General features: G+C 43.5%; 1 protein-coding gene and 1 pseudogene across 1 annotated transcript; both read left to right on the top strand.

Annotated features, from left to right (window-relative positions):
- Nucleotides 1-8,844, top strand: part of LOC140379559 (cell division control protein 42 homolog) — a 13,742-nt pseudogene extending 4,898 nt beyond the window's left edge.
- Nucleotides 8,845-16,996: 8,152 nt separating this feature from the next.
- xkr8.3 (XK related 8, tandem duplicate 3) lies at nucleotides 16,997-23,214 on the top strand. The gene is made up of 3 exons (XM_072464231.1): nucleotides 16,997-17,593; nucleotides 20,445-20,632; nucleotides 21,615-23,214. The coding sequence occupies exons 1-3, from the start codon at nucleotides 17,259-17,261 to the stop codon at nucleotides 22,412-22,414; spliced, it is 1,323 nt and encodes a 440-aa protein (XP_072320332.1). The 5' UTR covers nucleotides 16,997-17,258; the 3' UTR covers nucleotides 22,415-23,214.
- The last annotated feature ends 3,187 nt before the right edge of the window (nucleotides 23,215-26,401 follow it).

The following is a 26,401-nucleotide window of genomic DNA, read 5'->3' as shown; positions in this document are numbered from 1 at the left end:
CACTGAACACACTGAACACACTGAACGCACTGAACGCACTGAACACACTGAACGCACTGAACACACTGAACACACTGAACGCACTGAACACACTGAACGCACTGAACACACTGAACGCACTGAACACACTGAACACACTGAACGCACTGAACGCACTGAACACACTGAACACACTGAACGCACTGAACACACTGAACACACTGAACACACTGAACGCACTGAACGCACTGAACACACTGAACGCACTGAACACACTGAACACACTGAACGCACTGAACGCACTGAACACACTGAACACACTGAACGCACTGAACACACTGAACACACTGAACGCACTGAACACACTGAACACACTGAACACACTGAACACACTGAACGCACTGAACGCACTGAACGCACTGAACACACTGAACACACTGAACGCACTGAACACACTGAACACACTGAACGCACTGAACACACACTGAACACACTGAACACACTGAACACACTGAACGCACTGAACACACTGAACACACTGAACACACTGAACACACTGAACACACTGAACGCACTGAACACACTGAACACACTGAACACACTGAACGCACTGAACGCACTGAACACACTGAACGCACTGAACACACTGAACACACTGAACGCACTGAACGCACTGAACACACTGAACGCGCTGAACGCACTGAACACACTGAACACACTGAACGCACTGAACACACACTGAACACACTGAACACACTGAACACACTGAACGCACTGAACACACTGAACACACGGAACACACTGAACACACTGAACGCACTGAACGCACTGAAAACACTGAACACACTGAACACACTGAACGCACTGAACACACTGAACGCACTGAACGCACTGAACACACTGAACACACTGAACGCACTGAACACACTGAACGCACTGAACACACTGAACACACTGAACGCACTGAACACACTGAACGCACTGAACACACACTGAACACACTGAACACACTGAACACACTGAACGCACTGAACACACTGAACACACTGAACACACTGAACACACTGAACGCACTGAACACACTGAACGCACTGAACACACTGAACACACTGAACGCACTGAACACACACTGAACACACTGAACGCACTGAACACACACTGAACACACTGAACACACTGAACACACTAAACACACTGAACGCACTGAACACACACTGAACACACTGAACACACTGAACACACTGAACGCACTGAACACACACTGAACACACTGAACACACTGAACGCACTGAACACACTGAACGCACTGAACACACTGAACACACTGAACACACTGAACACACTGAACACACTGAACACACACTGAACACACTGAACACACTGAACACACTGAACACACTGAACACACACTGAACACACTGAACACACTGAACACACTGAACACACTGAACACACACTGAACACACTGAACGCACTGAACGCACTGAACGCACTGAACACACTGAACACACTGAACACACTGAACACACTGAACACACTGAACACACTGAACGCACTGAACGCACTGAACGCACTGAACACACTGAACACACTGAACGCACTGAACGCACTGAACACACTGAACACACTGAACACACACTGAACGCACTGAACACACTGAACGCACTGAACACACACTGAACACACTGAAGACGAGGTAAGAGAAAAACACTTTAACTCTGTTATAGAAAGGTTTTTGTTTCTGTTTTAGCCTGTTTGGTCCAGATTATAATTACCATTATCAAAACAGGATTATTCGCACAGTCGCAGTCGTTTTAGAGGATTTCACACTTAAAGGGTCAAGTATCGCGTCTTAAATGAACAAATCCAATCATAATCTGTGAATGAAATGAATTAAAAACGGTTCAATTCAAAGCTGAACGACAAAGAAGCTTTTTGTAGAGAAGAGAAAGAACAGACTCTGAATAGAACTCTTTCACTTTCAATTCTTCTTTGTGTCACGATTGTCCTCGTCAGAAGCTTCAGTGAGAACAATCAGAAAGAAATCAGAAAGTATACTATATACTTTACTCTATATAGTATACTATATACTATATACTTTATACTATATACTGTATACTATATACTATATACTTTATACTATATACTATATACTATACTATACTATATACTATATACTATACTAAATACTATATACTATACTAAATATTATATACTATACTATAGACTATATACTATACTAAATACTATTTACTATATACTATACTAAACACTATATACTATATACCATATACTATATACCATGTACTAAATACTATACTATATACTATGTACTATACTATATACTATACTGTATACTATATACTATACTACATACTATACTATATAGTATACTATATACCATATACTATACTATATACTATACTATATACTATACTATATACTATGTACTATACTATATACTATACAGTATAGTATATGGTATATAGTATGTAGTATAATATATAGTGTATAGTATATAATATAGTATATAGTATAGTATATAGTATATGGTATGTACTATATACTATATACTAAATACTATACAATATACTATATACTATACTATACTATATACTATACTACTTTACTATATTTTATATACTATACTATATACTATTATATATACTATATACTATACTATATACTTATACTATATACTATACGATATACTATACACTACATATTGTACTATATACTATACTATATACTATACTATATACTATATACTATACTATATACTATACTATATACTATACTATATACTATATACTATGTACTATACTATATACTATACTATATTTTATATACTATACTATATACTATTATATATACTATATACTAAACTATACTATATACTTTATACTATATACTATACACTATATACTTATACTATATACTATATTATATACTATACTATATACTATACACTATATACTGTACTATATACTATACTATATACTATATACTTTATACTATATACTATACTTATACTATATACTATATTATATACTATACTATATACTATACACTATATACTGTACTATATACTATACTATATACTATATACTTTATACTATATACTATACTTATACTATATACTATATTATATACTATACTATATACTATACACTATATACTGTACTATATACTATACTATATACTATATACTATATAGACAGGTTTGTGATGATGCTGCGTCGTCCCGTCACCATGGCGACGTGCTCAGGGCCTCTCTGGTGTGTTCTGGTCAGGAGGATTACAACCGTCTGAGTCTGTTGTGTTCTGAACACAGTGACGTGCTCCTCGTCTGCTTCTCCGTGGTTTCTCCTTCTTCCTACAAGAGCAGGTGGAGGAGAAGGTCCTGCTCCTGGCACCGTTTGTCACCGTTTTATCGAATGAATGATATTTAAGAGAAAAGAACATATTTTAATGGCTTTGACTAAACTACAGATCATGTAAACTAAATGTCCTCTTTTCCGCCCCCTGTTCTTGGACGCATTCCCCTCTCTCGCCTCCAGTGGGTGCCAGAGATACAGCACCATTGCCCCCGCACGCCATTCTTGCTCGTAGGCACAGGGATAGAGTCACGGGACGACCACGACGTCCTGAGGAAGCTGGCCAAGAACAAAGAGCGCCCCCTGATGCCCGAGCACGGCGGCACACTGGCCTGCGAGCTGGAGTGTTCCGCTCACGACCAGGTACGACACGCCAAAAACACTCCAAAAACACAATGATGATCATTTAAAAGTATTTGCAGTAGTATCAGCAGTAGTATTTGCAGTAGTATTTGCAGTTGTATTTGCAGTAGTATTTGCAGTAGTATCAGCAGTAGTATCTGCAGTAGTATTTGCAGTAGTATTTGCAGCAGTATTTGCAGTAGTATCAGCAGTAGTATTTGCAGTAGTATCAGCAGTAGTATTTGCAGTAGTATTTGCAGTAGTATTTGTAGTAGTATTTGTAGTAGTATTTGCAGTAGTATTTGCTGTAGTATTTGCTGTAGTATCAGCAGTAGTATTTGCAGTAGTATCAGCAGTAGTATTTGCAGTAGTATTTGCAGTAGTATCAGCAGTAGTATTTGCAGTAGTATTTGCAGTAGTATCTGCAGTAGTATTTGCAGTAGTATCAGCAGTAGTATTTGCAGTAGTATTTGCAGTAGTATTTGCAGTAGTATTTGCAGCAGTATCAGCAGTAGTATTTGCAGTAGTATTTGCAGTAGTATTTGTAGTAGTATTTGTAGTAGTATTTGCAGTAGTATTTGCTGTAGTATTTGCTGTAGTATCAGCAGTAGTATTTGCAGTAGTATCAGCAGTAGTATTTGCAGTAGTATTTGCAGTAGTATTTGTAGTAGTATTTGTAGTAGTATTTGCAGTAGTATCAGCAGTAGTATTTGCAGTAGTATCAGCAGTAGTATTTGCAGTAGTATTTGCAGTAGTATTTGTAGTAGTATTTGTAGTAGTATTTGCAGTAGTATTTGCTGTAGTATTTGCTGTAGTATCAGCAGTAGTATTTGCAGTAGTATCAGCAGTAGTATTTGCAGTAGTATTTGCAGTAGTATCAGCAGTAGTATTTGCAGTAGTATTTGCAGTAGTATTTGCAGTAGTATTTGCAGTAGTATTTGCTGTAGTATTTGCTGTAGTATCAGCAGTAGTATTTGCAGTAGTATCAGCAGTAGTATTTGCAGTAGTATCAGCAGTAGTATTTGCAGTAGTATTTGCAGTAGTATTTGCAGTAGTATTTGCAGTAGTATCAGCAGTAGTATTTGCAGTAGTATCAGCAGTAGTATTTGCAGTAGTATTTGCAGTAGTATCAGCAGTAGTATTTGCAGTAGTATTTGCAGTTGTATTTGCAGTAGTATTTGCAGTAGTATTTGCAGTAGTATCAGCAGTTGTATCTGCAGTAGTATTTGTAGTAGTATTTGCAGTAGTATTTGCAGTAGTATTTGCAGTAGTATTTGTAGTAGTATTTGTAGTAGTATTTGCAGTAGTATTTGCTGTAGTATTTGCTGTAGTATCAGCAGTAGTATTTGCAGTAGTATCAGCAGTAGTATTTGCAGTAGTATTTGCAGTAGTATTTGCAGTAGTATTTGCAGTAGTATTTGCAGTAGTATTTGCAGTAGTATTTGCAGTAGTGTCAGCAGTTGTATCAGCAGTAGTATTTGCAGTAGTATTTGCAGTAGTATCAGCAGTAGTATTTGCAGTAGTATCAGCAGTAGTATCTGCAGTAGTATTTGCAGTAGTATCTGCAGTAGTATTTGCAGTAGTATTTGCAGTAGTATCTGCAGTAGTATCAGCAGTAGTATCTGCAACAGTATCTGCAGTAGTATTTGCAGGAGTATTTGCAGCAGTATTTGCAGTAGTATTTGCAGTAGTATCTGCAGTAGTATTTGCAGTAGTATCAGCAGTAGTATTTGCAGAAGTATTTGCAGTAGTATCAGCAGTAGTATTTGCAGCAGTATTTGCAGTAGTATTTGCAGTAGTATTTGCAGTAGTATTTGCAGTAGTATTTGCAGTAGTATTTGCAGTAGTATTTGCAGTAGTATCAGCAGTAGTATTTGCAGTAGTAATTGCAGTAGTATCAGCAGTAGTATTTGCAGTAGTATCAGCAGTAGTATCTGCAGCAGTATTTGCAGTAGTATTTGCAGTAGTATTTGCAGTAGTATCAGCAGTAGTATTTGCAGTAGTATCAGCAGTAGTATCTGCAGCAGTATTTGCAGTAGTATTTACAGTAGTATTTGCAGTAGTATTTGCAGTAGTATTTGCAGTAGTATTTGCAGTAGTATCAGCAGTAGTATTTGCAGTAGTATTTGCAGTAGTATTTGCAGTAGTATCAGCAGTAGTATTTGCAGTAGTATTTGCAGTAGTATTTGCAGTAGTATTTGCAGTAGTATTTGCAGTAGTATCAGCAGTAGTATTTGCAGTAGTAATTGCAGTAGTATCAGCAGTAGTATTTGCAGTAGTATCAGCAGTAGTATTTGCAGTAGTATCAGCAGTAGTATCTGCAGCAGTATTTGCAGTAGTATTTGCAGTAGTATCAGCAGTAGTATTTGCAGTAGTATTTGCAGTTGTATCTGCAGTAGTATTTGCAGTAGTATTTGCAGTAGTATTTGCAGCAGTATTTGCAGTAGTATCAGCAGTAGTATTTGCAGTAGTATCAGCAGTAGTATTTGCAGTAGTATTTGCAGTAGTATTTGTAGTAGTATTTGTAGTAGTATTTGCAGTAGTATTTGCTGTAGTATTTGCTGTAGTATCAGCAGTAGTATTTGCAGTAGTATCAGCAGTAGTATTTGCAGTAGTATTTGCAGTAGTATCAGCAGTAGTATTTGCAGTAGTATTTGCAGTAGTATCTGCAGTAGTATTTGCAGTAGTATCAGCAGTAGTATTTGCAGTAGTATTTGCAGTAGTATTTGCAGTAGTATTTGCAGCAGTATTTGCAGTAGTATCAGCAGTAGTATTTGCAGTAGTATCAGCAGTAGTATTTGCAGTAGTATTTGCAGTAGTATTTGTAGTAGTATTTGTAGTAGTATTTGCAGTAGTATTTGCTGTAGTATTTGCTGTAGTATCAGCAGTAGTATTTGCAGTAGTATCAGCAGTAGTATTTGCAGTAGTATTTGCAGTAGTATCAGCAGTAGTATTTGCAGTAGTATTTGCAGTTGTATTTGCAGTAGTATTTGCAGTAGTATTTGCAGTAGTATCAGCAGTTGTATCTGCAGTAGTATTTGTAGTAGTATTTGCAGTAGTATTTGCAGAAGTATTTGCAGTAGTATTTGTAGTAGTATTTGTAGTAGTATTTGCAGTAGTATTTGCTGTAGTATTTGCTGTAGTATCAGCAGTAGTATTTGCAGTAGTATCAGCAGTAGTATTTGCAGTAGTATTTGCAGTAGTATCAGCAGTAGTATTTGCAGTAGTATTTGCAGTAGTATTTGCAGTAGTATTTGCAGTAGTATTTGCAGTAGTGTCAGCAGTTGTATCAGCAGTAGTATTTGCAGTAGTATTTGCAGTAGTATCAGCAGTAGTATTTGCAGTAGTATCAGCAGTAGTATCTGCAGTAGTATTTGCAGTAGTATCTGCAGTAGTATTTGCAGTAGTATTTGCAGTAGTATCTGCAGTAGTATCAGCAGTAGTATCTGCAACAGTATCTGCAGTAGTATTTGCAGGAGTATTTGCAGCAGTATTTGCAGTAGTATTTGCAGTAGTATCTGCAGTAGTATTTGCAGTAGTATCAGCAGTAGTATTTGCAGAAGTATTTGCAGTAGTATCAGCAGTAGTATTTGCAGCAGTATTTGCAGTAGTATTTGCAGTAGTATTTGCAGTAGTATTTGCAGTAGTATTTGCAGTAGTATTTGCAGTAGTATTTGCAGTAGTATCAGCAGTAGTATTTGCAGTAGTAATTGCAGTAGTATCAGCAGTAGTATTTGCAGTAGTATCAGCAGTAGTATCTGCAGCAGTATTTGCAGTAGTATTTGCAGTAGTATTTGCAGTAGTATCAGCAGTAGTATTTGCAGTAGTATCAGCAGTAGTATCTGCAGCAGTATTTGCAGTAGTATTTGCAGTAGTATTTGCAGTAGTATTTGCAGTAGTATTTGCAGTAGTATCAGCAGTAGTATTTGCAGTAGTATTTGCAGTAGTATTTGCAGTAGTATCAGCAGTAGTATTTGCAGTAGTATTTGCAGTAGTATTTGCAGTAGTATTTGCAGTAGTATTTGCAGTAGTATTTGCAGTAGTATCAGCAGTAGTATTTGCAGTAGTAATTGCAGTAGTATCAGCAGTAGTATTTGCAGTAGTATCAGCAGTAGTATTTGCAGCAGTATCAGCAGTAGTATCTGCAGCAGTATTTGCAGTAGTATTTGCAGTAGTATTTGCAGTAGTATTTGCAGTAGTATCAGCAGTAGTATCTGCAGCAGTATTTGCAGTAGTATTTGCAGTAGTATTTGCAGTAGTATTTGCAGTAGTATCAGCAGTAGTATTTGCAGTAGTATTTGCAGTAGTATTTGCAGTAGTATCAGCAGTAGTATTTGCAGTAGTATGTGCAGTAGTATTTGCAGTAGTATTTGCAGTAGTATTTGCAGTAGTATCAGCAGTAGTATTTGCAGTAGTATTTGCAGTAGTATCAGCAGTAGTATCTGCAGTAGTATTTGCAGTAGTATTTGCAGTAGTATCAGCAGTAGTATTTGCAGTAGTATTTGCAGTAGTATTTGCAGTAGTATCAGCAGTAGTATTTGCAGTAGTATGTGCAGTAGTATTTGCAGTAGTATTTGCAGTAGTATTTGCAGTAGTATCAGCAGTAGTATTTGCAGTAGTATTTGCAGTAGTATCAGCAGTAGTATCTGCAGTAGTATTTGCAGTAGTATTTGCAGTAGTATCAGCAGTAGTATCAGCAGTAGTATTTGCAGTAGTATTTGCAGTAGTATTTGCAGTAGTATCAGCAGTAGTATCAGCAGTAGTATTTGCAGTAGTATTTGCAGTAGTATTTGCAGTAGTATCAGCAGTAGTATCTGCAGTAGTATTTGCAGCAGTATTTGCAGTAGTATCAGCAGTAGTATTTGCAGTAGTATTTGCAGTAGTATCAGCAGTAGTATTTGCAGTAGTATTTGCAGTAGTATTTGCAGTAGTATCAGAAGTAGTATCAGCAGTAGTATTTGCAGTAGTATTTGCAGTAGTATTTGCAGTAGTATTTGCAGTAGTATTTGCAGTAGTATTTGTACATTTCCTTGACGTGTTCCTGAATTGAACGTTGTCTTCACAGAGAAGCTTGAAAAACGTGTTTGACGAGGTCATTCTCGCCGCTCTGGAGCCGCTGTCCAAACAGAGCTGTGTCCGGCTGTAGACCAGGACCTAAACCAGGACCTAAACCAGGACCTAAACCAGGACCTAAACCAGGACCTAAACCAGGACCTACACCAGGACCTAAACCAGGACCTACACCAGGACCTACACCAGGACCTAAACCAGGACCTAAACCAGGACCTACACCAGGACCTAAACCAGGACCTACACCAGGACCTAAACCAGGACCAGGACCAAAACCAGGACCTACACCAGGAACAGGACCTAAACCAGAACCAGGATCTACACCAGGACCAGGACCTTAACCAGGACCAGGACCTACACCAGGACAAGGACCAGGACCTACACCAGGATCTAAACCAGGACCAGGACCTACACCAGGACCTACACCAGGACCAGGACCTAAACCAGAACCAGGATCTACACCAGGACAAGGACCAGGACCTACACCAGGATCTAAACCAGGACCTAAACCAGGACCTACACCAGGACCACGACCTACACCAGGACCTAAACCAGGACCAGGACCTAAACAAGGACCAGGACCTAAACAAGGACCAGGACCTAAACCAGGACCAGGACCTAAACCAGGACCAGGACCTACACCAGGACCTACACCAGGACCTAAACCAGGACCTAAACCAGGACCTACACCAGGACCTACACCAGGACCTAAACCAGGACCTACACCAGGACCTACACCAGGACCTACACCAGGACCAGGACCTAAACCAGGACCTAAACCAGGACCTAAACCAGGACCTAAACCAGGACCTAAACCAGGACCTACAGCAGGACCTAAACCAGGACCTACACCAGGACCTAAACCAGGACTTACACCAGGACCTACACCAGGACCTACACCAGGACCTACACCAGGACCTAAACCAGGACCTAAACCAGGACTTACACCAGGACCTACACCAGGACCTAAACCAGGACCTAAACCAGGACCTACAGCAGGACCAGGACCTACACCAGGACCAGGACCTAAACCAGGACCTACACCAGGACCTAAACCAGGACCTACACCAGGACCTACACCAGGACCTAAACCAGGACCTAAACCAGGACCTACACCAGGACCTACACCAGGACCTAAACCAGGACCTAAACCAGGACCTAAACCAGGACCTACACCAGGACCTAAACCAGGACCTACAGCAGGACCTAAACCAGGACCTACACCAGGACCTGAACCAGGACCAGGACCAAAACCAGGACCTACACCAGGAACAGGACCTAAACCAGAACCAGGATCTACACCAGGACCAGGACCTTAACCAGGACCTACACCAGGACAAGGACCAGGACCTACACCAGGATCTAAACCAGGACCAGGACCTACACCAGGACCTACACCAGGACCAGGACCTAAACCAGAACCAGGATCTACACCAGGACAAGGACCAGGACCTACACCAGGATCTAAACCAGGACCTAAACCAGGACCTACACCAGGACCACGACCTACACCAGGACCTAAACCAGGACCAGGACCTAAACAAGGACCAGGACCTAAACAAGGACCAGGACCTAAACCAGGACCTAAACCAGGACCAGGACCTAAACCAGGACCAGGACCTACACCAGGACCTACACCAGGACCTAAACCAGGACCTAAACCAGGACCTACACCAGGACCTACACCAGGACCTACACCAGGACCTAAACCAGGACCTACACCAGGACCTACACCAGGACCAGGACCTAAACCAGGACCTAAACCAGGACCTAAACCAGGACCTACACCAGGACCTAAACCAGGACCTACACCAGGACCTACACCAGGACCTACACCAGGACCTAAACCAGGACCTAAACCAGGACCAGGACCAGGACCTAAACCAGGACCAGGACCTACACCAGGACCAGGACTTAAACCAGGACAAGGACCAAGACCTACACCAGGATCTAAACCAGGACCTAAACCAGGACCTACACCAGGACCTACACCAGGACCTACACCAGGACCTAAACCAGGACCTAAACCAGGACCTACACCAGGACCTAAACCAGGACCTACAGCAGGACCTAAACCAGGACTTACACCAGGACCTAAACCAGGACCAAAACCAGGACCTACACCAGGACCAGGACCTAAACCAGAACCAGGATCTACACCAGGACAAGGACGAGGACCTACACCAGGATCTAAACCAGGACCTAAACCAGGACCACGACCTACACCAGGACCTAAACCAGGACCAGGACCTAAACCAGGACCAGGACCTAAACCAGGACCAGGACCTAAACAAGGACCAGGACCTAAACCAGGACCAGGACCAGGACCTAAACCAGGACCAGGACCTACACCAGGACCTACACCAGGACCTAAACCAGGACCTAAACCAGGACCTAAACCAGGACATACACCAGGACCTACACCAGGACCTACACCAGGACCTAAACCAGGACCTACACCAGGACTTACACCAGGACCAGGACCTAAACCAGGACCTAAACCAGGACCTAAACCAGGACCTAAACCAGGACCTAAACCAGGACCTAAACCAGGACTTACACCAGGACCTAAACCAGGACCTACACCAGGACCTACACCAGGACCTAAACCAGGACCTACACCAGGGCCTAAACCAGGACCTAAACCAGGACCAAAACCAGGACCTACACCAGGACCAGGACCTAAACCAGGACCAGGACCTACACCAGGACCAGGACTTAAACCAGGACAAGGACCAGGACCTACACCAGGATCTAAACCAGGACCTACACCAGGACCTACACCAGGACCAGGACCTAAACCAGGACCTAAACCAGGACCAGGACCTAAACCAGGACCAGGACCTAAACCAGGACCAGGACCTACACCAGGACCAGGACCTAAACCAGGACCTAAACCAGGACCAGGACCTAAACCAGGACCAGGACCTAAACCAGAACCAGGATCTACACCATGACCAGGACCAGGACCTTCACCAGGACCTACACCAGGACCAGGACCTAAACCAGGACCAGAACCAAAACCAGGACCAGAACCAAAACCAGGACCTAAACCAGGACCAGGACCTAAACCAGGACCTAAACCAGGACCAGAACCAAAACCAGGACCTACACCAGGACCTAAACCAGGACCTACACCAGGACCTAAACCAGGACCTAAACCAGGACCTACAGCAGGACCTAAACCAGAACCAGAACCAGGACCAGGACCTACACCAGGACCAGGACCTACACCAGGACCTAAACCAGGACCTAAACCAGGACTTACACCAGGACCTACACCAGGACCTAAACCAGGACCTAAACCAGGACCTACAGCAGGACCAGGACCTACACCAGGACCAGGACCTACACCAGGACCTAAACCAGGACCTACACCAGGACCTACACCAGGACCTAAACCAGGACCTAAACCAGGACCTACACCAGGACCTACACCAGGACCTGAACCAGGACCAGGACCAAAACCAGGACCTACACCAGGAACAGGACCTAAACCAGAACCAGGATCTACACCAGGACCAGGACCTTAACCAGGACCTACACCAGGACAAGGACCAGGACCTACACCAGGATCTAAACCAGGACCAGGACCTACACCAGGACCTACACCAGGACCAGGACCTAAACCAGAACCAGGATCTACACCAGGACAAGGACCAGGACCTACACCAGGATCTAAACCAGGACCTAAACCAGGACCTACACCAGGACCACGACCTACACCAGGACCTAAACCAGGACCAGGACCTAAACAAGGACCAGGACCTAAACAAGGACCAGGACCTAAACCAGGACCTAAACCAGGACCAGGACCTAAACCAGGACCAGGACCTACACCAGGACCTACACCAGGACCTAAACCAGGACCTAAACCAGGACCTACACCAGGACCTACACCAGGACCTACACCAGGACCTAAACCAGGACCTACACCAGGACCTACACCAGGACCAGGACCTAAACCAGGACCTAAACCAGGACCTAAACCAGGACCTAAACCAGGACCTACACCAGGACCTAAACCAGGACCTACACCAGGACCTACACCAGGACCTACACCAGGACCTAAACCAGGACCTAAACCAGGACCAAAACCAGGACCTACACCAGGACCAGGACCTAAACCAGGACCAGGACCTACACCAGGACCAGGACTTAAACCAGGACAAGGACCAAGACCTACACCAGGATCTAAACCAGGACCTAAACCAGGACCTACACCAGGACCTACACCAGGACCTAAACCAGGACCTAAACCAGGACCTAAACCAGGACCTACACCAGGACCTAAACCAGGACCTACAGCAGGACCTAAACCAGGACTTACACCAGGACCTAAACCAGGACCAAAACCAGGACCTACACCAGGACCAGGACCTAAACCAGAACCAGGATCTACACCAGGACAAGGACCAGGACCTACACCAGGATCTAAACCAGGACCTAAACCAGGACCACGACCTACACCAGGACCTAAACCAGGACCAGGACCTAAACCAGGACCAGGACCTAAACAAGGACCAGGACCTAAACCAGGACCAGGACCAGGACCTAAACCAGGACCAGGACCTACACCAGGACCTACACCAGGACCTAAACCAGGACCTAAACCAGGACCTAAACCAGGACCTAAACCAGGACATACACCAGGACCTACACCAGGACCTACACCAGGACCTAAACCAGGACCTACACCAGGACTTACACCAGGACCAGGACCTAAACCAGGACCTAAACCAGGACCTAAACCAGGACCTAAACCAGGACCTAAACCAGGACCTAAACCAGGACCTAAACCAGGACTTACACCAGGACCTAAACCAGGACCTACACCAGGACCTACACCAGGACCTAAACCAGGACCTACACCAGGGCCTAAACCAGGACCTAAACCAGGACCAAAACCAGGACCTACACCAGGACCAGGACCTAAACCAGGACCAGGACCTACACCAGGACCAGGACTTAAACCAGGACAAGGACCAGGACCTACACCAGGATCTAAACCAGGACCTACACCAGGACCTACACCAGGACCAGGACCTAAACCAGGACCTAAACCAGGACCAGGACCTAAACCAGGACCAGGACCTAAACCAGGACCAGGACCTACACCAGGACCAGGACCTAAACCAGGACCTAAACCAGGACCAGGACCTAAACCAGGACCAGGACCTAAACCAGAACCAGGATCTACACCATGACCAGGACCAGGACCTTCACCAGGACCTACACCAGGACCAGGACCTAAACCAGGACCAGAACCAAAACCAGGACCAGAACCAAAACCAGGACCTAAACCAGGACCAGGACCTAAACCAGGACCTAAACCAGGACCAGAACCAAAACCAGGACCTACACCAGGACCTAAACCAGGACCTACACCAGGACCTAAACCAGGACCTAAACCAGGACCTACAGCAGGACCTAAACCAGAACCAGAACCAGGACCAGGACCTACACCAGGACCAGGACCTGCACCAGGACCTAAACCAGGACCAGGACCTAAACCAGGACCTAAACCAGAACCAGGACCTACACCAGGACCTAAACCAGGACCAGGACCTAAACAAGGACCAGGACCTACACCAGGACCTAAACCAGGACCAGGACCTAAACCAGGACCAGGACCGGGAACAGACAAGACCAGGACCAGACCAGAGCAGACCAGGACCAGGACCAGACCAGGACATTGACCTGGACCAGGACCAGGACCAGGACCAGGACCAGGACCAGGACCAGGACCTGGACCTGGACCTGGACCAGGACCAAGACCAGGACCTGGACCAGGACCAGGACCAAGACCAGGACCTGGACCAGGACCAGGACCAGGACCAGGACCTGGACCTGGACCTGGACCTGGACCTGGACCTGGACCAAGACCAGGACCAGGACCAGAGGTGTATTTTGTTACTGTGCAAAAACACTTGTTTGTTGCTCTTAAGTGTGTTACGTTTATGATCTGAATAAATCTGATGTGCTCCTGAGTAATAACTTAATTATAATGAATAATTGGCTTCTAAAGTGAATAACTGATGTTACACATGTCTTTGTGTCAATCAAATCTTGATTTTTCTTTTAGTGTCGACAGAGCGGCCGAAACGGCATGTTTTTTGTGCCACTGCTCCTGAAACTGCAGCGCTATTTGACCTTTTTTTAAATAATTGTCTTAATTAACTGTCTCCGGAACTGTTGTACCTGCAGTGCTCTACCACAAGGGGGCATCTCTAAACCAGGACTAAACCAGGTCTAAACCAGGACTTAAACCAGGACTAAACCAGGTCTAAACCAGGTCTAAACCAGGACTAAACCAGGTCTAAACCAGGACTAAACCAGGACTAAAGCCTGTACTTTTATAAACAGAAAATCAGACTGAAACAAACACAGAAACGGGCCCAATAGTAATAAAAAGAACAGTCAGTGATAAGAGAAGTTAAGCCTTTATTTCTCCCACACTGGGGAAATTTCAGTGTTGCAACACAAAGTAGATGCAGAAGTGAATAATAAAGAACAGAAAACTTTAAAAAGCACTCTACACATCTACATTTTAAGCTTGAGTTAATAACTATGTACTAAACTGTTGAAATCTAACATTAGATTAATACAAGTTCTATCACCTGCGCGTAAAACCTTATTATCATGTTATTATTATCATGTTATTATTATCAAGTTATTATTATGTTATTATCATCATGTTATTATTATCATGTTATTCAAATCAAATCAATTTATTTTTGTAAGGCCCAAAATCACAACAACAGTTGCCTCTGAGGGCCACAGGGAGAAATTAATCAACAATGTCTGTGGTGACGAGGGACAATGTCCCAGAGTCCTCTGTCCTTAGACTCTCCTTATTATTATCATGTTATTATTATGTTATTATTATCATGTTATTATCATGTTATTATTATCACGTTATTATGTTATTATTATCATGTTATTATCATGTTATTATTATCTTATTATTATCATGTTATTATTATGTTATTATTATCATGTTATTATTATCATGTTATTATGTTATTATTATCATGTTATTATTATCATGTTATTATTATCATGTTATTATGTTATTATTATCATGTTATTATTATGTTATTATTATCATGTTATTATCATGTTATTATTATCACGTTATTATGTTATTATTATCATGTTATTATCATGTTATTATTATCTTATTATTATCATGTTATTATGTTATTATTATCATGTTATTATTATCATGTTATTATCATGTTATTATTATCATGTTATGTTATTATTATCATGTTATTATCATGTTATTATTATCTTATTATTATCATGTTATTATTATGTTATTATCATGTTATTATTATCATGTTATTATCATGTTATTATTATCATGTTATTATGTTATTATTATCATGTTATTATCATGTTATTATTATCATGTTCCTATCAGACTTCCTATAAGTGATCTGTTCTTCTGTATCTACCTCTGTATCTACCTGCGTTGCACCAATGAAATTTCCCCATGTGGGACAATAAAGGCTTATCTTATGTTATTATTATGTTATTATCATGTTATTATTATCATGTTATTATTATCATGTTATTATTATTATCATGTTATTATTATCATGTTATTATCATGTTATTATTATCATGTTATTATGTTATTATTATCATGTTATTATCATGTTATTATTATCTTATTATTATCATGTTATTATTATGTTATTATCATGTTATTATTATCATGTTATTATCATGTTATTATTATCATGTTATTATGTTATTATTATCATGTTATTATCATGTTATTATTATCTTATTATTATCATGTTCCTATCAGACTTCCTATAAGTGATCTGTTCTTCTGTATCTACCTCTGTATCTACCTGCGTTGCACCAATGAAATTTCCCCATGTGGGACAATAAAGGCTTATCTTATGTTATTATTATGTTATTATCATGTTATTATTATCATGTTATTATTATCATGTTATTATTATCATGTTATTATTATCATGTTATTATCATGTTACAATGCTCCATGTTAAAGCTGTACTACGCGCACAGGAGGCGTTTAAAAGCCACGTGGGCCCGCCCCGCCCGCCCCGCCCGCCGCCGCGTCCACTCACTCTCCGCGATGGCACCGGGAGGGGCGGGGTTAACTCCGCCCCAGCGCGGCTCATACCACAAACACACCCATCGCCGCTCTCAACTCCTCTCACAGTTGTAGCCGCTTTTTACGAACTATTTCACACACTTTCACCGCAACAACTTACGCCATGAGTACGTTTCGACATCAACACGAGCCGAGGGTGTTTCGTCCGTGACTCCGGTGCAGTTCCGCGGGCTTCAAATGGGTTGAAACCGGGGGGGGAATTCGTCATTGGAAGCGGAATAACGGTCCTTAGCTGATGGGAGCTGATGGGAGCTAACGTGGCTAACGGCAACAGGTCGTTGTGATGCTAGCGGCTAACGGCATTAGCATTAGCCTCACGCGCAAACGTAAAGATGGAGTGCGCACACCTGGCGCGGTACTCGTGGGTGGACCTGGCCTTCTCCGTGGTCGGGGTCTGCACGTTCCTGGTGGACTGGGGCTCGGACGTGTGGGTCGCGGCGGAGCTCTACGGCCGCGGGGACGTGCTGTGGTGCGCGGTGCTGGTCGGGCTCATGGCGCTGTCGTCCGTCGTGGTGCAGACGTTCAGCTGGTTCTGGTTCCAGTACGACCGGGAGCTGGTGCCGCGGGCGGCGGAGGCCGGTGTCCCCGGGCACAGCGTGGTGATGTTCGGGGGCCGCGTGAAGCTGTCGTGCCTCCTCCATGTGCTGCAGCTCGGCTTCCTCTGCAGGTACAAGCTCTGGACACAAGTGAAATGGTTCAATAATATGTGGCATTAGAAGATAAATGAAGATAAATGGGTTTTAAGTAGTGTATGAGTTAAAGCTAAGTTCAAAATGTCATTTTAGTTCATTTAATACTGATTTTTGGCACATGTGTTTTATTTTTGTCACTTTATTATTTAATCACATTTTATTTTGTGTACTTTTTTATTTTATTTAGTTGTGTATTTTTTTTTTAATTCGATTTAATTTATTTTTTTGTCACATTTTATTTGTGTACTTTTTATTTTAATTAGTTGTGTCACTTTATTTTATTTAGTTGTGTAATTTATTTTATTTAGTTACCTTTTTTTACTGTATCATTTTTATTTTAATATTTTTGTCATTTTTTATTATATTTAGTCACATTTTATTTTTCTATCTTTTTTTTTTAATTATTATTATTATTTGTGTCACTTATTTTATTCGACCAGTTCAACAACGGTTTGAAATATTGTCTTTTTCTACTGGAAAAATAACAACAAATACTTCATTTTGCGCTCGTTAAAAGGCGATTAATTTGCCTTTTTATTTTGCCGTTCACGGGAATAATAACTGTGCTTTACTTTGAAAATCTCACCAAACTCAAGAAACATTTACTACTGTTTAGGAACAACCCATAAATGTAAAACAAATATAACTCAAATAAGTGTTCAAATGCAAATGTCGCTCCGTCAGAACACCGTCGCCATGGAGACAACCTGTTTGTTTATTCAGTCTGAGGCTAAAACCGTCGGAGCAGGTTTTAAAAGTAAACTTGAGCGACAGGTATTGATTAGGTTTGTTTTAGTCGATCATTCGCCATTAATTACACAAAAAGTCAAATAGAGACATTATGATTATTGACCAAACAACAGTGAAATCTCGCGGTCTGACTTTATGAAATGTAACAACAACACAAAATAACCTTTTTAAAATGACAAAAACAACCAGATTGAAATAAAAAAAGAAGGTTGTTTACATTTAGGTCAAGTGTTTTTGGATGATGGATTGAACTAAAAAGACTTAATTTTGCTTCTACAATTGTCACGATTATTATTTTTTGTTTGTTCATATTTTGGCCTGAAAGATCACGATTCTGGATAAACCTGATCATAATCGAGACGTCCAAACTCTCCTCCGTGCAGTTACTCTCCTCTGTACAGTTACTCTCCTCCGTGCAGTTACTCGCTGATGAAGCTGCACATTTAGTCTTTATTAGGCCCGAGCACCACACGCTGGCGAGAGGCCTATTAGTTACGGAAGGTGCGAAAGTGCGCACTAAACGAGCGCTTCTTCTTTCTTCTGTTTTCTTCTCGAGACCAACTATTTTTCACTGTGACCATTGACAAAAAGTCACAAAATTTTGCACACCTCCTAAAAATTGTGCTTCTACATTCTGGCTTTTTATATCATTTTAATAATTGGCGCGTCAGCGCCCCCAAATGTCCAAAAAACGCATTGAGAGATAGGAAATGGCCAGAATCTTTTTTTTTTTCAATTGTCGTACTAAAAAGCTGAAATTTGGTGAAAATGGTGCGGAGGTGCTGATTCAAATGACTTGATCTGTCACAATCTCTGTGCGGCGGAGCCGCAAACTGTAGCTAGAATTTCAGAAATTTGCTGTTTGCGCAGAGAAAGTCCAAATTGCGTCGAATTAGAATCAGTTGTTAAACTCTTTGCCCTAAACCTACTTGAAGGGAAAGACATTAATTTGCCGCGACAGCGCCCCCTACACAGTGAAATACAATCTTATATGGAGGGTAAAATGTTTAGTTTTGTGAAATTTTACAAAATTTGGCAAATCTCGATCAAAAAAGTCAATGAGACCTGTTACATTGTTGCCGTAGCGATGACAGAAACCTCCCATGTTATTCCAATGGGGAAATCGCCAGATCTCTGAAATGTGAACATGTTTACACTTTAGACTTTCACAAACTCCTCCCCCTCAGGGCGTCAGCCCTATTAACCTGAAATTTGGTGAGACTCATCTTCAGGGGTGGACCATCAAGTTATTCACATTTTTATTCTAAGAGTCATGGACTCTGTGTGACGAAGCCGCACATTTTGCCAAGAATTCAAAATAAAATAGCTTTTTGATGGTAAAACAAAGGGGAGAAGATGTGACAGCGTCACAGATTCAGCAGTAGGTGTAATAAAAAGGACCAATGATTGCCGCTCTCGGCTATATTTTTGATTGGTCTTTCGTCTTTACAGTTTTATTCTTAAACGTTGCTGCGGTTTGGTCGGCACATTGTTGGCTTGTGCTTCAGCGACTCTGGAGTAAATGTCTTTTGTGTCTCGAGTAATTAACGAGTCGAAACTTCAGATTCCATCGACTCAAACGGCTCAAAGACAAAATGGCTTCGCTCGTTCCCACGGTGAAAGTCAAAGAGCGACTAACGAGGGCTGACGGCTCACAGAGGCGCATGGATACGGACAGGGCGTGGCGCATGGATACGGACAGGGCGTGGCGCATGGATACGGACAGGGCGTGGCGCTAGAGGGCGAGAGCAATTACTCGTTTCTGTTTTCTGTGACGCAATAATAAAGCTGTACTTTAGAATCCAAAAGTTTTACTGGACAGAATTCAGCAACATTGAACAATGAATAAACGACATATATTAGTCAAAAAGAAAAATTATTTAAATCTGCTATGGGATAAAAACAAAGTTGAGTTACATATGAAGTGCAGAAAGTGCTGTCATCTGCAGCGTGGGGGGCTCTGGGCTTGTAGTTGGTTCCACACAGAGCCGGGGTTGTTGTCGGAGAACTGCTGCTTCCATAAACTTTAACCTTTAACCTTCACCCTTAACCTTACCCGTGGCTGTGATGCTTCAGGCACTTCTGGGTGATCTGGCGGGGCTTCCGTGTCTGGTGGAGGAAAGAGGACGGCTCGGAGTACGCCGTGTATCTGACCCATGACCTGAGCATGCTGCGGCTCATCGAGACGTTCTGCGAGAGCGCCCCCCAGCTGACACTCATGTTATACGTCATGCTGCAGACCAACAAGGCCCGGACCGTGCAGTGTGAGTACCTCGTGTAGAGTTCAGTACTGTGCAGTGTGAGTACCTCGTGTAGAGTTCAGTACTGTGCAGTGTGAGTACCTCGTGTAGAGTTCAGTACTGTGCAGTGTGAGTACCTCGTGTAGAGTTCAGTACTGTGCAGTGTGAGTACCTCGTGTAGAGTTCAGTACTGTGCAGTGTGAGTACCTCGTGTAGAGTTCAGTACTGTGCAGTGTGAGTACCTCGTGTAGAGTTCAGTACTGTGCAGTGTGAGTACCTCGTGTAGAGTTCAGTACTGTGCAGTGTGAGTACCTCGTGTAGAGTTCAGTACTGTGCAGTGTGAGTACCTCGTGTAGAGTTCAGTACTGTGCAGTGTGAGTACCTCGTGTAGAGTTCAGTACTGTGCAGTGTGAGTACCTCGTGTAGAGTTCAGTACGACCCGCCCACAACGAGAACGTGCTCGATCATTAGCAACGTTCTGCTACTAACGGTCAAAGCTAACGGTCAAAGCCAACGAACACGTAAAACCACAACATATGAACTAAACTATCCCTCTCCCTCTCTCCTCCCCCCTCTCCGCCCTCCCTCTCTCCTCCTCCCCCCTCTCTCCTCCGCCCTCCCTCTCTCCTCCCCCCTCTCTCCTCCGCCCTCCCTCTCTCCTCCCCCCTCTCTCCTCCGCCCTCCCTCTCTCCTCCCCCCTCTCTCCTCCGCCCTCCCTCTCTCCTCCGCCCACCCTCTCTCCTCCCCCCTCTCTCCTCCGCCCTCCCTCTCTCCTCCGCCCTCCCTCTCTCCTCCGCCCTCTCTCCTCCGCCCTCCCTCTCTCCTCCCCCCTCTCTCCTCCGCCCTCCCTCTCTCCTCCCCCCTCTCTCCTCCGCCCTCCCTCTCTCCTCCCCCCTCTCTCCTCCGCCCTCCCTCTCTCCTCCGCCCTCTCTCCTCCGCCCTCCCTCTCTCCTCCCCCCTCCCTCTCTCCTCCCCCCTCTCTCCTCCCCCCTCCCCCCCTCCACAGTCGTGAGCATCGCCGCCTCCACCACTTCGATGGCTTGGATGGTGGTCGATTACCATCGCTCGCTTCGCTCCTTCGTCCCGGACAAAGCCAAACAGTCGTGGTCCTCGTCGGTGGTCTACTTCTTCTGGAACCTCCTCCTCATCTCCCCCCGCGTGGCCTCCCTCGCCCTCTTCTCCTCCGTGCTCTCGTCCTTCGTGGCGCTGCACTTCGCGCTGCTGTGGGTGGCGTTCGTGGCGTGGGTGTGGCTACAGCGCACGGACTTCATGGACAGCGCCGGGGGGGAGTGGCTCTACCGCGCCACCGTCGGGCTCATCTGGTACTTCAGCTGGTTCAACGTGACGGAGGGCGGGACGCGCGGGCGGAGCCTCATCTACCACTCCTTCATCACGGTGGACTGTGCCATCCTCCTGACCACGTGGTGGCTCTACCGAGACCCGGTGGCGAGCGGGTCGTACTCTGTGGCCCTCGCCGTGTCCCTGCCGCTGGTTTACGTCTGCGGGCTGCTCCTGAAGACCTTCTACTACGTCTGCTTCCATCCCAAACTGTGGCGGCCCACGCAGAGGGACCCGGGGCTGCCCGAGGATGTGCCCGACGACCGAGGGCCCGACGACCGAGGGCCCGACGACCGAGGGCCCGACGACCGAGGGCCCGACTCTGAGGTGACCTTTCGGGACATGTCGGCGCAGGGCGGCGGTCTCTCCCAGCCGCTCGTCAACAAACGCATGGCTCTGCTCGCGTCCAACTTTTACTCTGAGCGGGAGAGCGCCGCCTCCTGGAAGAGAAAGGAATGGAACGTTTAGCGTGGGATGTGAAAGGACGTCTGCGGCTGGAGTTGCGTTATGTTTGTTTGTGGTTTTAATTTGTGGATTTTCCGTGGGTCGTTTCGGCGGTAGCACAAAGAAGGATCCTAAACGTGCGGGGGATTCAGGAGCCCGCGTCAAAGGTCCCGCCCCCTTCTCCACGTCGCGGTCAGGAGCCCGCGTCGAAGGCCCCGGCCCCTTTTCCACGTCGGAGTCAGAGTTCATGATTCAACCTCATCAAACGTCGCTCTAAATGTGACAGAATAAGCTTTACATCTTCAGTATTTTCTCTGATAAAGTCGACGTTTTCTACAAAATCACCGTTATTTTTATGTCTAAACGTGATTTTATACAACGCCGTTAGAATGTATTTTAGTTCCAAACTGTAGCGACCCCTGTCGTGTTTGTGCATACTGCACCGCAGTACCTCGCAGTACCTCGGAGCCTTCATGTTGTACTTGAACTAGAGCTCACACTTTATATCTTCTTCTCGCTTTATAACTTTGTTTTCTTTGTCGCCAAAAGAAGCACCAACAAAACTAAATAATAATGACGTAAAAGTCACGTTTACGACCGTTTTGTGTGACGACTTTGTAGATTTGACTGTTCGTTGTTTAAACTGCGCTGTACAATCTCTTTACGGTTTCAGAGGATTTGGGGTCAAGACAAACGGTACTAAAGTGGTGTAAATGCTGCTTTGGCTGTAGCGTTAGCGCTAAATCCTCTGCGTATCTTGCAGTTCACTGTAGAATGTTCAAAAAAAGGGCTGTTATTGTTACGAGTCAAGTTTGTGAAGGACGTTTTCAGGGTTTAAACACTTTTGTACGTTCTAAAGTCGTAAAGTGCTTTATGCTTCTGTTATTGGCCTGATTTAAACTGCCATTTAAGACTCAAAATGACTCAACAATAAAACGTTGTTCAAAGTCGTGTTGATGTTTGTTTTCTGCCTGTTCAAATCTGTTCAAAGTTTGTAGATAAATGTGTGACTTATCAAAGCCTAAAAGGTAAAGTTCATTAGAATTAGAAAAAGGATTATTGTCAATGAACAAAATTCAAACATAGGAACTTGTCCTGATGATCGATGCAACATAAAAAACAAAACAAGGAAGAATAAATAGCTACCAGATGTAAATAAGTTTAAAATGAAAAAGATGCGCAACAATTCCTTAAATGTATTTTTATGAAGGTTATTTTGTTTATGATCAAATCTAGTAAATATTCATTGTGTAAAAATAAGATTGTTTTTTTAATTGTATTAAATACATTCGATGTTGTAAAAAAATCAATGTCAAACATGTTTTAATTCGATGTAAAAAAAAAACTACAATGCAGAGTAACGGAAACGATTGTGTTTTTATTTATTTTTTTGCATCAAATTTATTTTTAACATCGAATTTATTTTTTTACACATTAAACATTTTTATTTTTTATCATATTTATATACAATATTTTTACTAGATACAAAAAAAAAGATTAAATGTAAAAAATGTTCGATGTAAAAAACAAATTCGTTATAAAAACACAAAATAACCTTCATATATCGTATCATATATCAAAAACGGCGGGGAAAAGTAGGCGGAAGTAACGAAGGATTAGCGACAGTAAAACTATTTCAGGCTCAGCGGTTCTAACGCGCGTGGATATAATTCACTCAACACCGAGTTTGAGGATTTTCTGTTACGAATAAATTGAGTTTTGAGCCGTTTTTCTCGTAATAAGTCACGAGTTCCGGTGAAGTCCATAGTAAAGCAGGAAGTGAAGACCGGATGTCTCAGATGTGTATTTTGGTCGCAGCGAATCACACGCTCCGAATGTGCAGAGCCGAGACGAGTGCTTAGGGACCGTCATCAAATAGCAAAATGAAAAGTTTTATTTGCAAATTTTCTGTTTTATTTTGAAAAATTGTTTAAAAAGTGTTTCAAAAGTTAATTTGTTAAGATTTTTTTTTTTAAAATAGAATGTTTACAAATACATTTTAAATAAATAATCGTGTTATATCAATGGAAAATATTGATTGTTAGTCACTTTCGTGTTTTGCTCTGCAATTATCAAATTGCTAAACAAATTTGGAACAATTAACGGATTGTTTGCAGCTGCTGCACAAGTGAAAATCCTTCATCTGAACCCTGGGAAGTGACATCGCACCATTGACACTCAATCAGGAAGTGACATCACACCAGGGACACTCATACAGGAAGTGACATCACACCAGGGACACTCATACAGGAAGTGACATCAAACCAGGGACACTCATACAGGAAGTGACATCACACCAGGGACACTCATACAGGAAATGACATCACACCAGGGACCCTCATACGGGAAGTGACATCACACCAGGGACAGGAAGTGACATCACACCAGGGACACTCATACAGGAAGTGACATCACAGCAGGGACACTCAATCAGGAAGTGACATCACACCAGGGACACTCATACAGGAAGTGACATCACAGCAGGGACACTCAATCAGGAAGTGACATCACACCAGGGACTCTCATACGGGAAATTACATCACACGTGGGACAGGAAGTGACATCACACCAGGGACAGGAAGTGACATCACACCAGGAACACTCATACAGGAAGTGACATCACACCATTGACAATCAATCAGGAAGTGATATCACACCAGGGACACTCATAGAGGAAGTGACATCACACCAGGGACAGGAAGTGACATCACACCAGGGACAGGAAGTGACATCACACCAGGGACACTCATACAGGAAGTGACATCACAGCAGGGACACTCAATCAGGAAGTGACATCACACCAGGGACACTCATACAGGAAGTGACATCACACCAGGGACCCTCATACGGGAAATGACATCACACCAGGGACAGGAAGTGACATCACACCAGGGACAGGAAGTGACATCACACCAGGAACACTCATACAGGAAGTGACATCACACCATTGACAATCAATCAGGAAGTGATATCACACCAGGGACACTCATAGAGGAAGTGACATCACACCAGGGACCCTCATACGGGAAGTGACATCACACCAGGGACAGGAAGTGACATCACACCAGGGATACTCATACAGGAAGTGACATCACAGCAGGGACACTCAATCAGGAAGTGACATCACACCAGGGACACTCATACAGGAAGTGACATCACACCAGGGACCCTCATACGGGAAATGACATCACACCAGGGACAGGAAGTGACATCTAACCAGGGACAGGAAGTGACATCACACCAGGAACACTCATACAGGAAGTGACATCACACCATTGACAATCAATCAGGAAGCGTTATCACACCAGGGACACTCATAGAGGAAGTGACATCACACCAGGGATACTCATACAGGAAGTGACATCACACCAGGGACACTCATGCAGGAAGTGACATCACAGCAGGGACACTCATACAGGAAGTGACCACACCAGGGACAGGAAGTGACATCACACCATTGACAATCATACAGGGAGTGACATCACAGCAGGGACACTCTTGCAGGAAGTGACATCACACCAGGGACCCTCATACGGGAAGTGACATCACACCAGGGACACTCATACAGGAAGTGACATCACAGCAGGGACACTCATATAGGAAATGACATCACACCAGGGACACTCATACAGGAAGTGACATCACATCAGGGACACTCATACAGGAAGTGACATCACAGCAGGGACACTCATGCAGGAAGTGACATCACACCAGGGACACTCATACAGGAAGTGAAATCACAGCAGGAACCCTCATACAGGAAGTGACATCACACCAGGGACACTCATGCAGGAAGTGACATCACACCAGGGACCCTCATACGGGAAGTGACATCACACCGGGGACACTCATACAGGAAGTGACATCACAGCAGGGACACTCATATAGGAAGTGACATCACACCAGGGACACTCATACAGGAAGTGACATCACATCAGGGACACTCATACAGGAAGTGACATCACATCAGGGACACTCATACAGGAAGTGACATCACAGCAGGGACACTCA

The sequence above is a fragment of the Eucyclogobius newberryi genome, unplaced genomic scaffold (genome assembly GCF_026437365.1).
Source record: "Eucyclogobius newberryi isolate DKJ021-1_F unplaced genomic scaffold, fEucNew1.0.hap1 SCAF_416, whole genome shotgun sequence".
In the NCBI taxonomy this organism is placed as follows: Eukaryota; Metazoa; Chordata; class Actinopteri; order Gobiiformes; family Gobiidae; genus Eucyclogobius; species Eucyclogobius newberryi.
Note: the sequence above shows the minus strand (reverse complement) of the source record. Positions and strands in the feature narration are given on the sequence as shown.

Coding starts and splice junctions, on each gene's coding strand:
- xkr8.3 (XM_072464231.1), top strand. CDS start 17,259: ATGGAGTGCGCACACCTGGCGCGGTACTCGTGGGTGGACCTGGCCTTC. Junction 17,594..20,444: donor CAGCTCGGCTTCCTCTGCAG/GTACAAGCTCTG, acceptor GTGATGCTTCAG/GCACTTCTGGGTGATCTGGC. Junction 20,633..21,614: donor CAAGGCCCGGACCGTGCAGT/GTGAGTACCTCG, acceptor CCCCCTCCACAG/TCGTGAGCATCGCCGCCTCC.